At 37.7% G+C, this 12723-nt stretch overlaps 1 protein-coding gene across 18 annotated transcripts in view; it reads left to right on the top strand.

Annotated features, from left to right (window-relative positions):
- The window catches only part of PDE4DIPP2 (PDE4DIP), a 295357-nt gene that overhangs the window by 229283 nt on the left and 53351 nt on the right, over positions 1-12723 (top strand). For all 18 annotated transcript variants that reach the window (XR_010341226.1, XR_010341227.1, XM_064372625.1 and 15 more), the window contains 6 exons: positions 3-197; positions 3701-3868; positions 4035-4116; positions 8251-8342; positions 11622-11738; positions 11964-12101. Coding sequence is in view for 16 of the 18 variants with exons in the window: in XM_064372625.1 (XP_064228695.1) it covers positions 3-197; positions 3701-3868; positions 4035-4116; positions 8251-8342; positions 11622-11738; positions 11964-12101 (792 nt within the window). In the remaining 2 variants the exon portion in view is untranslated. The remainder of the gene's footprint in view (positions 1-2; positions 198-3700; positions 3869-4034; positions 4117-8250; positions 8343-11621; positions 11739-11963; positions 12102-12723) is intronic.

Below are 12723 nucleotides of genomic sequence, written 5' to 3'. Positions count from 1 at the left end.
AGGATCTTAGTGCAACATTGCTCTGCAAACTTGGACCAGGGCAGAGTGAGATAGCAGAGGAGCTGTGCCAGCGTCTACAGCAAAAGGAAAGGATGCTGCAGGATCTTCTGAGTGATCGAAACAAACAAGTGGTGGAACATGAAATGGAGATTCAAGGCCTGCTTCAGTCTATGAGCTCCAGGGAGCAGGAAAGCCAAGTAAGGACTAATGCACAGAGCAGAAAAGTATCACGTAGTGCATTTATAGTCTGCAAATAGGAAGCATTTGCAGACTATAGATGTGTGTATATTGATATATTTTACAGTCAACTCTGTTTCTTCAATTTATTAGCTAGACCACAGTTTTATTTATTATTTATTTAGAGATGGGGGTCTCACTACTTGTGCAGGCTGGTCTCAAAATCCTGGGCTCAAGCAATCATCCTGCCTTGGCTTCCCAAAGTGCTGGGATAATAGGTGTGAGCCACTGCATCTGGCCTTAGACCACAGTTTTATACTGATCATCAAAGTATGAAAAATTTTTTGAAAACTTTATATTTGGAAGGGTGCCTAAACAATACATGTATCCATTAACGTCATTACATACATTTTCTTTTCCTTTTAATAATCTGATCATTTTCACGCCTATAATCCCAGCACTTTGGAAGGCTGAGGCGGGTGGATCACGAGGTCAAGAGATCGAGACCATCCTGGTCAGCATGGTGAAACCCTGTCTCTACTAAAAATACAAAAATTAGCTGGGCATGGTGGCGCATGCCTGTAGTCCCAGCTACTCGGGAGGCTGAGGCAGGAGAATTGCTTGAACCCAGGAGGCGGTGAGCCGAGATCGCGCCCTTGCACTCCAGCCTGGGTAACAAGAGCGAAGCTCTGTCTCAAAAAAAAAATAATAATAATCTGATCATTTTGAGAGAAAGGAGTAGAGGCTGTGGAGTGTTTTGATTTTGATTCTGAATATTAAGACTTCAGTGATACTTTGCATTTTCAGCAAAGGTATGGGAAAACTTACACTCAACATGTTTACTTTTAGTTTTTGTTAAATCTGAGTTATCCTAAGAGGAAGAAAAGATTGCATTTTTCAGAGGTCATGATGAGAATAAATAATCTCATAATAGTATGGGGTATATTACTTTCACATTTCAGAAGTAAGTTCTCTTTTTTATTATTATTATTTTTTGAGATGGCAACTCCCTCTGTCACCCAGGCTACAGTGCAGTGGTGTGATCTCGGCTCACTGCAACCTCTGCCTCCTGGGTTCAAGCGATTCTCTTGCCTCAGCCTCCTGAGTAGCTGGGATTACAGTCATGCACCACCATACCTGGCTAATTTTTGCATTTTTAGTACAGATGAGGTTTCACCATTTGGCCTGGATGGTTTCTAATTCCTGTCCTCAAGTGATCCACCCACCTTGGCCTCCCAAAGTGGTGAGATTACAGGCGTGAGCCACCATTCCCTGCCCAGAAGAAAATTCTTAATTTTTCTTTATTTCTGTGTCTTTTCTTCACAAGGCTAAAGACTCTTGGTTGACTTGTGCTACATTTCAGAGACCCAGTAGCTCAGAATACCCCTAGTCAGTTTTTAGAGGAAGAAAGACTCTTTCTTGCCTATGTTATTTAACCCCATAATATTTTCTTATGTTTCCTTACATTGTAAAGGGATTATACTCCACTGTTCTAATTGTTAGGCCCACTGAAGTAAATACACATCTTGTTAGAAAAGTCCTGCTGTGTGCATCAGAAATTGTTTCTGAAATAGACCTAACAAAATTATTCTAAATTATTTAAGTCTTTGGCAAGAGGCTAGCAACTTTGAGTTTTCTTTTTAACCTGTTCATGATTTGGAAGAATTGGTCTTTATTATACCTTAGAAAAAAGAATTATGCCCTGCAGGTAATAGAATAATGAAGATGATGGAACTTACAGGAGATTTTTCAACTCAAGAAGATTAATGGTTGTATTCTTCTAGATCTGCTTCTCTAATTTTACATGCAAAAGAAATCACCTGATAGCTTTTTAAAGATGTAGATTGTAGAGTTCAACTCCAGAGATAGAAATTGGGAGGTATAGGTGGGACTTAATAATTTGCATTGCTAACAAGTTTCCGGGTGATAGTGATGCTGCTGGCTCATGGACTGCATTGGAGGAGCACTGCTAAAAACTCTTAAATACTATTAGAAAAAGAGTGCCAAGGCAGATAGAGCACAGTATATATCTTATATGTTATTTATTATGTTTTTTCCCACAGTTTTCACAGATATTTTTATTAAGGTACTTTCATAATATACTGATAACCTCTAAAATGGTTATCCAAATCTCCAAAGAGCCCAAATTTTGCTTACTGAAAAATAGAAGTTTTTTTCTCATATTTCCCTTAGAAATCATGACAAGAGCTCAGCTTCTCACTTAAAACAATAGTACTTTTCCTTAGAGACAGTTGGTGTTATGATTCATCATCGTATACCCTCAGTCATTTTAATATCAATTTATTATTTCCAGATTTTCTGTTTAAATGCAGACTTCCTGTGCATTAATAGTTACAAAAATTCTAGGTCTTTCCCTAATTGTGTCATCATCTGTCTTAGAAAACTGGAATTTGAAATGAAACTGAGTTTGGTGATTTTGAGATTGAGATTCCCCGATCATGTTTGATAAACATGTTTATGTGTGTAATTTTTTATGTTTATATCTGATAAACATGTTTATGTGTGTAATTGATTCATTCAGTAAATATGTAGTGAGTGCCTATTATGTGCCAGGCACTGTACCGGGTTCTTGAGATCCAGCACCAAGTTGCCTTTAGGAAACTTGCATTCCATGTAGGGGAAGCAGAGAGAGATACATATCAGATAATGGTAAGTGCATTGAAAAAAATTTAGCTCGGTAAGGCGACTTGGGGATAGAGAAGAGATTGCTGGATTTTTAAAAGTTTTTTTTTCCCAGCTTTATTGAGCTATAATTGATAAATATTGTATATATGTATTCAAGGTGTACAACATGATGTTTTGATACACATATACATTGTGAAATGATTACCGTGATCAAATTAACACAATCGTCACTATACATTTTATGCGTGTGTGGTGAAGACACTAAAGATCTACTCTCTTAGCAAATTTCAAGTAAATAATATAGAATTATTAACTCAAGTAAATAATGCAGTATTATTAACTAAAGTCACCATGCTGTACATTGGATTCCCAAAACATAGTCATCTTGTACCTGAAAGCTTGTACCCTTTGGCCAGCGAGATAACTGTTTTAGATAGGACATGCAGGGAAGGCCAACTTGATAAGGTGTCATTTGGCAAAGACCCAAAAGGAGCAAACCACACAAACGTTTGAGTGAAGAGCAATCCAGTCCTAAGCAGCAACTATCCGAGAATAAAGACATTTGTTATCCTAATTCCAGAATCTTAACACCTTTGCCTGGTAGTTCTAGCAGAACCTATTTCAGATTCTCTTATCTGTTACAAATGTGTTAAATTCAGTTTTTTCCCCAGTGTTCTGCCTATGAGACTTTTTTTCCATTCACTTTAACTATGTTTTTCCCTGTAAACTAAAAGGAAGGAAACTATTTCCTAAGGACCCACTGTTGTTGTGGTGGTGGTTTTTAACAAATGATTGACTTTGAAGAAATAATACCAGAACAAAAATTTTGTTTTACTAGAATACCTTTCTAATGTTATTTGTGATTGCCTCTTACTAGGCTGCTGCACAGAAAATGGTGCAAGCCTTAATGGAAAGAAATTCAGAATTACAGGCCCTGCGCCAATATTTGGGAGGGAGAGACTCCATGATGTCCCAAGCACCTATCTCTAACCAACGAGCTGAAGTTACCTCCATTGGCCCCCCTCTTGGAGAACAGACTGAGCAAGTAAGAACTATAGACTTACATAATTCATGCTGAATGTGTTTCCTTTTTACATTTGAGGTGTAAGCTTGATAATTTTAATACCAAATTGTGAGAATATTCTCAGTGCTGTCATTGTGATCATAGTTCCTGCATCTTCCTAACTCCCCCGACTTTTCCAATTTTTTAGGGTTCAATGCAGATACCTTCCAGAGACGATAGCACTTCATTGACTGCCAAAGAGGATGTCAGCATACCCAGATCCATATTAGGTAAATATAAAATTTCATTTCATTAAGGGACTTTGTTTTTCCTTCTGTTAATCTTTATATTAATAGGTTTGGTCAAGACTCTTCTCTTCCTACCTTAATGGAAAAAAATAAGTTTGGAATTTCTCTGAAAGGCTGAAGAAATGTCCTTACCTTATGTTGAGTTGAGGTTATTCCTCTGGGTTCACAATTTGGCCCAGAGAAACTCTGTCCTTATTCTCCTTTTCAGAGAGCTTTGCCAGGGATTCAGAAATGCAGGAGGTAGTGGTTCCAATCCTGCACAGCAGGGCCATGTGCTGACAGCTTTTCCTGGGTATCTTTCAAGTGTGGGGCCACTGGCTGTAACTTGACATCACCTGCGTTAAACTGTTAGGAAGGGTAGGCAGTGTACATTGAGTTATTTGCCAAGCCTAGCCCCATTCAGGGGATGGTTTAGAAAAGTCTTACAAGTAGTCATTCTCTAATAGGAAAACTTTATACTGATCAAAAAGTAAAAGAATGTTGAATTTTTTTTTAAAATTCTTTATTTGCCTTTTTTAAAAAGTGTGCTTTTCCCTAAATTTTTTTATTTTGGAAATTTCAAACCTACAGAAAATTGGCAAAAGTAGTATAGTGAATACTCATATACATTTTTATTAAGACCAGTTATTAACATTCTGCCACATTTGCCTTATTTCTCTCCATGTACACTCCCATATGTAGATGTAATTTATTTTCTGAACCATTGGAGAATTTCTTACAGAAATCATGACACTTTATTCCTGAATACTTCAGTATTTTCTAAGAACAAGAACATTCTCCTACATAGCTACGGTGTAATTATCACACTCAGAACATTTCACCTTGATATAGGCTTAGTATCTAATACGCAGTCCACATTCAGAGTTCCTGTTGTCCCAATAATGTTCTGTATAGCTACTTTGGTTGCCCCAACCCAGGGGTTATGCATTGTGCTTTGTTGTCATGTGTCTTAGTCTCTAATCTAGAACAGTTGTCTAGCTTTTTTTTCTCTTTAGTGAGATTGGCATTTTTTAAGAATCCAGGCCAGTGAATATTCCTCAATTTAGCTGTGATTGTTTTCTTGTGGTTAGATTTGAGTTAAACATTTTTGGCAGGAATACCATATGAATGACTCAACCTCTTCCTCTCCCCCTCTCCCCCTCTCTGCCTCTCCCCCTCTCCTCCTCTCCTTATCTCCCTCTCTGTCTCTCTCCATCTCTCTCCCTCTCTCCCTCTCTCCATCTCCCCATCTCCCTCTCCCCTCACTTTTTTTTGAGACAGAATCTCAAAATTGCCCAGGCTAGATTGCAGTGGCACCATCTTGGTTTACTGCAACCTCTGCCTCCCAGGTTCAAGCGATCTTCCCACCTCAGCCTTCCAAGTAGCCAGGACTACAGGCATGCGCCACCATACTTGGCTAGTTTTTTTGTATTTTTTTTTTTAGAGATGGGGTTTCACCATGTTGGCCAGGCTGGTCTGGAACTCCTAGCCTCAAGTGATCCACCTGCCTCAGACTCCCAAAATGCTGGGATTACAGGTGTGAGCCAGGATGACATCTTTCTTAGTGCATCACATCAGTGCATGATAATCAGTTTGTATCATCCTTGGTGATATTAAATTTAGTCATTTGGTTAAGGTTGTACCTGCCAAATCTCTCCATTATAAAAGGTTCATTTTTCCTTAATATGTAAGTGATCTGCTGGCTGAATTTGAGATGCTGACAGTTCTGTTTTCCAACAATCATTCACTCAGTGGTTTTAGTATCATTTGAGCCTTGCCTGAACCAACTCTTACATTGGTAGCTTAAAAATAGTGATTTTCAGGGCTGGGCATGGTGGCTCATGCCTTTAATCCCAGTACTTTGAGGCCCAGGAGAGCCGATCACTTGAGCTCAGGAGTTTGAGGCCAGCCTGGCCAACATGATGAAACTACATCTCTACTAAAAATACAAAAATTAGTCAGGCCTGGTGGTACATGCCTCTAATCGCAGCTACTCAGGAGGCTGAGGCAAAAGAATCGCTTGAACCTGGGAGACAGAAAGATTGCCCCACTGCATACCAGCCTAGGCGACAGAACGAGACTCAGTCTCAAAAAAAAAATATGATTTTCTGTTTTTAAAATTTCTTCTTTATTTGTGGATATTATTTTATAAAGAAGACTCTCCTTTCCCTATCTCTGTACCCCATTTGTTTTTATCAATATGGACTTTTAAAAATCATTATATTAATGAGAACACATGGACACAAGGAGGGGAACGTCACACACTGGGGTCTGTTGTGGGGTAGGGGGACTAGGGGAGCAATAGCAGGGGGTGAGGAGATTGTGGAGGTATAACAATAGGAGAGATACCTAATGTAGGTGACAGGGGGATGGAGGCAGCAAACCACCATGGCATGTGTATACCTATGTAACAATCCTGCAAGATCTGCACATGTACCCCAGAACTTAAAGTATAATAAAAAAAAGAACAGTTTTATTAAAACATAATTCACATACTATGCAATTCATTGAAGTATACAAGTTAGTGTTTTTTAGTATATTCAGAGAGGTGTGTAGCCATTGTGACTATGTAATTTTAGAACTTTGTCATCAGCCTCCCAAGAAATCCATCTCATTAACAGTCGTTTCTCTCAAACTGCTGAAAATCATTAATTTCTCTTCTGTCTCTAAGGATCTATTTTGAATAAATTTCATATACATGGGAAAAATAAAAATAAAATCATTATATTATTGATTTTGTTCATTATTTTCTTTACTGCTCAAATTAACCCAGATTTGGTCAGTAGGAGCCTCATCAAGCTGTTTCTCTGACCCTGACCCTTTGCCATATCCCCATCAGTTTTTTTTTTTTTTTTTAGCACTTTGATAATTTCTGGCACAGTAGGATGTTCTATGATTACCTTTTACTTCACCTGCCTCAGTCCCAGAATCAGCCATTATCCTAAAGAGCCCCCTGGTTCCTTTTGGTGGTCATGGCATTGACAGACTATGATCTGGGCACAATGTCTTCATTGCGACATGAATACCTTTTGCTTCTAGGCCCTTTTAAGTGAACAGAGCTAGCAATGAATATTTTTAAGTATATAGTATGTATTTGTATACATATGAAGATTTGATACTGATATCTGTAATTCCAATTTAACAATATAGGTTCTTTTTTCCCTTATTTCATGTTTCTATCTCCTTGAGAGCCTTGGTTACTTATAACATCAATACATTTCAAAGTATTTACACATTTGCAGAATACTATAATATGCAAAAGTACTTTCAGAATTACTATGTAAATACCACTATCAACAATAAATGTGTTATGCAATATTTAAGTTTTTTTTTGTAATTTTTTTTATCCTTAGGGTATTTTTGAAATTCTTTTTATCCTTAAGGTATTTTGCACTGATGGTGTTCAGTTAGTGAGTTCAAAAATTATTTGGATTAATTTTTTAAATTATCTTCTGGGTGGTTTTATTATCTGTTTGCTATATATATTCATTTATTTATATAGTATTGAATTTTAGGCTTTTTCTCTTCCATTAATTGTCAAGCTGACTTACATATTAAAAATTAAACATTAACACAGTTCAAAACTCCAGCATATAAAATTATATACTCAGATGTCCCATCTCTTTCCCTATCCCTTTTCTCCTGTTTCTGCTCATCTCCTGAAGGTAATCAGTTTCATTTCTGGGTTATTCTTTCTGTATATCTTTCTGCAAAAATAAGCAAATGAATCATCTTTGTGTATGTGATGTATACATGTACATTCTTATTTTCCACTCTTCCTAATATAAAACCTACTACCTTAGATGTATTCTTAAGCACATAGTTTGTTTTACTTAACATAGTCTCAGAATCTCAAAATCACTCATATAAGTTCATAAAGATCATTCTTATTCTTTTTTTTACAGCAGTATATAGTGCCATCTGTGAATATACTATAGTTTATTCAATCTTTTCTTTATAGCATTCAAGATGATTGCAGTATTTTGCCATTATAAACAATGCTACAAAGAACAACCTGTGTATATGTTTTATTTTTTTTTACTATTGGAATACGTTCTCAGTAAATTACTCAAAGGAGGCAGCAGATATTACATTATGTTAATAGCAATTAAAACTAGCACTCTATTTTCATTTTAGGAGACTTGGACACAGTTGCAGGGCTGGAAAAAGAACTGAGTAATGCCAAAGAGGAACTTGAACTCATGGCTAAAAAAGAAAGAGAAAGTCAGGTGAGTTTTCTAGTCAAGTCTTAATTTTTAAATCCCTATTATTTTTTCTTTCAAAATAGTTTATATTTTAAAAGTGTGTAATTCTCCAAGTATAATATATCTGAGTCCAAATGCCAGGTATAGCTTTTTTCTTTTGGGGGAAAAATGTAAGTTATTTTTTATATACATAATCTCAACAAGATACTCCTGTTTTTATATTGGGACCATTAAAACTTATTAAGTGCTGGAAAAATGCAATGCTCTCTCCCCATTGCTAACTGGAATAAAATAATTGTAAAGGCCGGATGCTGTAATCCCAGCACTTTGGGAGGCTGAGGTGGGTGGATCACTTGAGGTCAGGAGTTCGAGACCATACCACCACCATACCTGACCAATATGGCAATACCCCATCTCTACTAAAAATAGAAAAATTAGCCAGGTATGGTGGTGGGTGCCTGCAATCCCAGCTACTTGGGAGGCTGAGGCAGGAGAATCACTTGAACCCTGGAGGCAGAGGTTCTAGTGAGCTGAGATCGTGCCATCACGCTCCAGCCTAGGCAATAAGAGCGAAACTTCGCCTCCAAATAGTAATAATAATAATAAGAAGAAGAAGAAGAAGAAAAAAGCACTAGTGAAAAAAGGAAGTGTTGTGTGACTGCCACTTAATTATGACATTAGACCCATGAAATTAGTTTTAGAAACATGAAACAAGAGAAACTTGAGTATAATCGATGTTTATTGAATATTCATATGCAATGTACTGTGCTAGCACTAATGCCTTACAACCCAATTATAATACATGAAGAAGCTGAAACACTGATTTCTCTTTTAAAATGGGAGTGGAGAATAGTTATGTAACCAATAAATGCCAGAGGTATGATTCAAACTCCAGATTTTTGTGACTTCACATACTTCCTAAGAAGATTCATTTCCTAGAACACATTTTTCCCATCTTACACTTTAACTCTCTCTAGCGTATAGTTTTCATCAATTTTTTTAGAAGAGGCCTTTCAGCCTTAGATATTCCCTTACCCTGCCTTTCCTCCACAGCTAGTTGCATATTCAACTACGATGTTGAAGAAATACGAGCACCACAGTGCAGAGTTACAGTCTAAAACTAAAAGCCTGTTTGTTACTTTGCCATCTCTTTTAGAAGATCAGTCAGTGTCGTGGCTTCCTAAATTAAGTTTAGCTAGCTAGTCTAAATAGCTCCTTAGTTTTTTTCTACCTTTTGCCACAGCTAGATCTGTAATATAAAATGTGTGTTTGTATTTGTGACAGAATTAACATATTTTATCTTTTGATTTTATTACCATATTTCTGCTTACAAACAGACTCATGTTTTATGACTCAATTAGTTTTTAGGATATGAGAATGTGTGGCATTTAAGAAATACCAGTTTTAAAAATCCCCTAGTCTCCCTTCCTTTTTGATCTTCTACCTTAGCCGTTATCTGATTATTCATGTCAGGTATTTTAGTTTCCACGTGTTCTTCCTGTTTTTCTCACATATACCAAATCCAGAGTAATGTTACTTTTTGGTTCTGTCCTATTTTCAGAATCATGAAATTCTAATGCCTATGAATGGGTATTTTGAGGGGGTGATATTTAGCTATTGCTAAATTCCTTTAAAGGGTTTGTTTAAAACAACTTGCCCTTACCATAAAGACTGTATGGATATGTGGCATCTACTGGGAAGACATTATAGTCTACTGCCTCTGAGTCAGCTTCTCTGAGTTCACGTTCTGGATTTGCCACTTACTAGCTAGCCATGTGGTTTTTGAACAAGTTCCTTAATTTCTCTCAGACTCAATCACCTTGTCTGTAAATTGAAGAGTAGAAAAAGTCACCTTACATACAAATCAAAGAGGAGTTATTTCATAGGATTGTTGTGAGGATTCACTCCTTCATTCATTCATTTGCTATATGGGGACGGTCTCTAAACTTGGGCTAGTGCTGGGGATGAGGTAGTAAATGAAATCAGTAAGGTCTCTGGCTCTCTGTAGTTAATTTCTACTGAGGAGATACAATAAATAAATATTACAGATTATAGTAAGTGATATGAGGGAAATGATAGAAAGTAACATGGATGGAGACCATCTTAAATAGGGCGGCCAAAGAAGGCTTCTCTGAGCAGATAACACGTAAGCTAGGACCTGAGGATGAGAAGGAGGCAGCCCTGGGAAAGATATTTCAGGCCAGGGGAGTAGTAGTTGTAAAGGCCCTGAGTCAAGAGAAAGTCTGGTGTTCTTAGAACAGAAAAAGTCAAGTGTGCCTACGGAGTCATGAGTGAGGAGTCAAATGACAGATATTAAAGTGGGAAAAGTAGGCAGGAACCTACTTTTCCCACTTTAAATATATACAAAGCATTTATTAGAGAGCCCAGAGCATAGTAAGTGTTAGCAGGTATGGTTATTATCAAGATTTTTTTTTTGAGACAGAGTCTTGCTCTGTCGCCCAGGCTAGAGTGCAGTGGCATGATCTCAGCTCACTGCGACCTCCGCCTCCTGGGTTCAAGCGATTCTCTTGCCTCAGCCTCATGAGTAGCTGGGATTACTGGTATGCAACACCACGCTGGGCTAATTGCTATATTTTTAGTAGAGACAGGGTTTCATCATTTTGATCAGGCTGGTCTCAAACTCCTGACCTCATGATCTGCCTGCCTCTGCCTCCCAAAGTGCTGGGATTACAGGCATGAGCCATGGTGCCCAGCCTATTATCATGAGTTTTAATAAACTTTGTCATAACCAAGTATTTGTCATTTTCTGTTGAGAACACTGTAAGTTTAGGGCATGTAATGCCAGCTTTTGGCAGGACTCCTTCAGAGGTGGTGGCGTGCTCTTCCATCTGGAGGCATGTAATATTTGGGGATCTCTTGTGATGTTAGCAGCTTTTGTGGTTTGATGCCTAATCCATTAATTCATTAAGTGTTGCAAAATGGAAATATCCTAATGCTATCATTTTTTCATCTGTTAGCTGAAGTACTTACGTAAAAACTTCATCTCTTCCTGCTTCTGCTAATGGTCACCATTCTTTTTCAGTATCATAATAAGCTTGTTAAACAAATTTGACGTGTTTGGTAGTGCCAGCTAAAGTGGAAGACATCATTAAAAGCAACTATTACATCTTCTCATAAAACATCCTTTGTTACCATACTGCATGGATTTTTTATTTGATCCTGTAGAGCCCTATTCTTGTCTCATTTTGTCTTGCATTACTGGCTGATAGTGATATGATATGCAAAAGCATTTGCCTCCGTGTAAAATGTAAACATGGCAGATATTGATTCCTCTTTTCACAGATGGAACTTTCTGCTCTACAGTCCATGATGGCTGTGCAAGAAGAAGAGCTGCAGGTGCAGGCTGCTGATATGGAGTCTCTGACCAGGAGTGTACAGATTAAAGAAGATCTCATAAAGGTCTTTCAAAACTTTTTAAAGACCATTGGAAATGTTCACATCTCAGAATACCTGTAGGGCATCTTCAGACAATATTTGCACACATTGAGTCCTTTGGCCAGTTCTTATGAATATCCCACTTGAAAGTATAAGCAGACTATTTCAAGAACATTTGTTTCTGTGCTCCTTGGCTGAATAATTCTTTTATTACTGTTTTCATGTTTATCCTTATTTTTTGACTTCTAGGACCTGCAAATGCAACTAGTTGATCCTGAAGACATACCAGCTATGGAACGCCTGACCCAGGAAGTATTAATTCTTCGGGAAAAAGTTGCTACAATAGAATCCCAGGGTCAAGAAATTTCAGGAAACCGAAGACAACAGGTAAGTTATTGGAATGTAGACCATATATATATATATATATATATATATATAGAGAGAGAGAGAGAGAGAGAGAGAGAGAGAGAGAGGGAGGGAGAGAAGGATTTTTTTTCTTTTTTAGTAGAGATAGAGTTTCACCATGTTAGTCAGGCTGGTCTTGAACTCCTGACCTCAAGTGATCCACCTTCCTCTGCCCCTCAAAGTGCTAGAATTACATACAGGCATCAGTCAGCACATTGAGACAGGAATGTGCCACCCAAGCAGGAGTGCGGTGGTATTGAAGCACTGCAGCTTCAAACTCTGGGGCTCAACGAATCTTCCTGCCTCAGCCTCCTGAGTAGCTGGAGCTACAGGTGCAAACCACCATGCCCAGCACAAACCTTATTTTTCTACTGTGAAATAAACCATGGTATTGGTTTTTCATAGATGGTATTTCATTGAGAAACTGTGCTCTAAAGTTTCCTACTTTGGTCAGTAGTAGCTATAGATACTTCTTTCTGACATGTGTGATTCTGAAAAGAGCAGCAGTTCTTTTGGACACATACCAATAGTTATCCCTCACACTCATACATCAGTCACCTCCCTCTCAACTGAATCTTTCTCTTCTATCTGCATTTAACCATGT

This window comes from Aotus nancymaae, unplaced genomic scaffold (genome assembly GCF_030222135.1).
Source record: "Aotus nancymaae isolate 86718 unplaced genomic scaffold, 86718_ANA_hifiasm-v0.15.2.pri h1tg000007l, whole genome shotgun sequence".
NCBI lineage: Eukaryota > Metazoa > Chordata > Mammalia > Primates > Aotidae > Aotus > Aotus nancymaae.
Note: the sequence above shows the minus strand (reverse complement) of the source record. Positions and strands in the feature narration are given on the sequence as shown.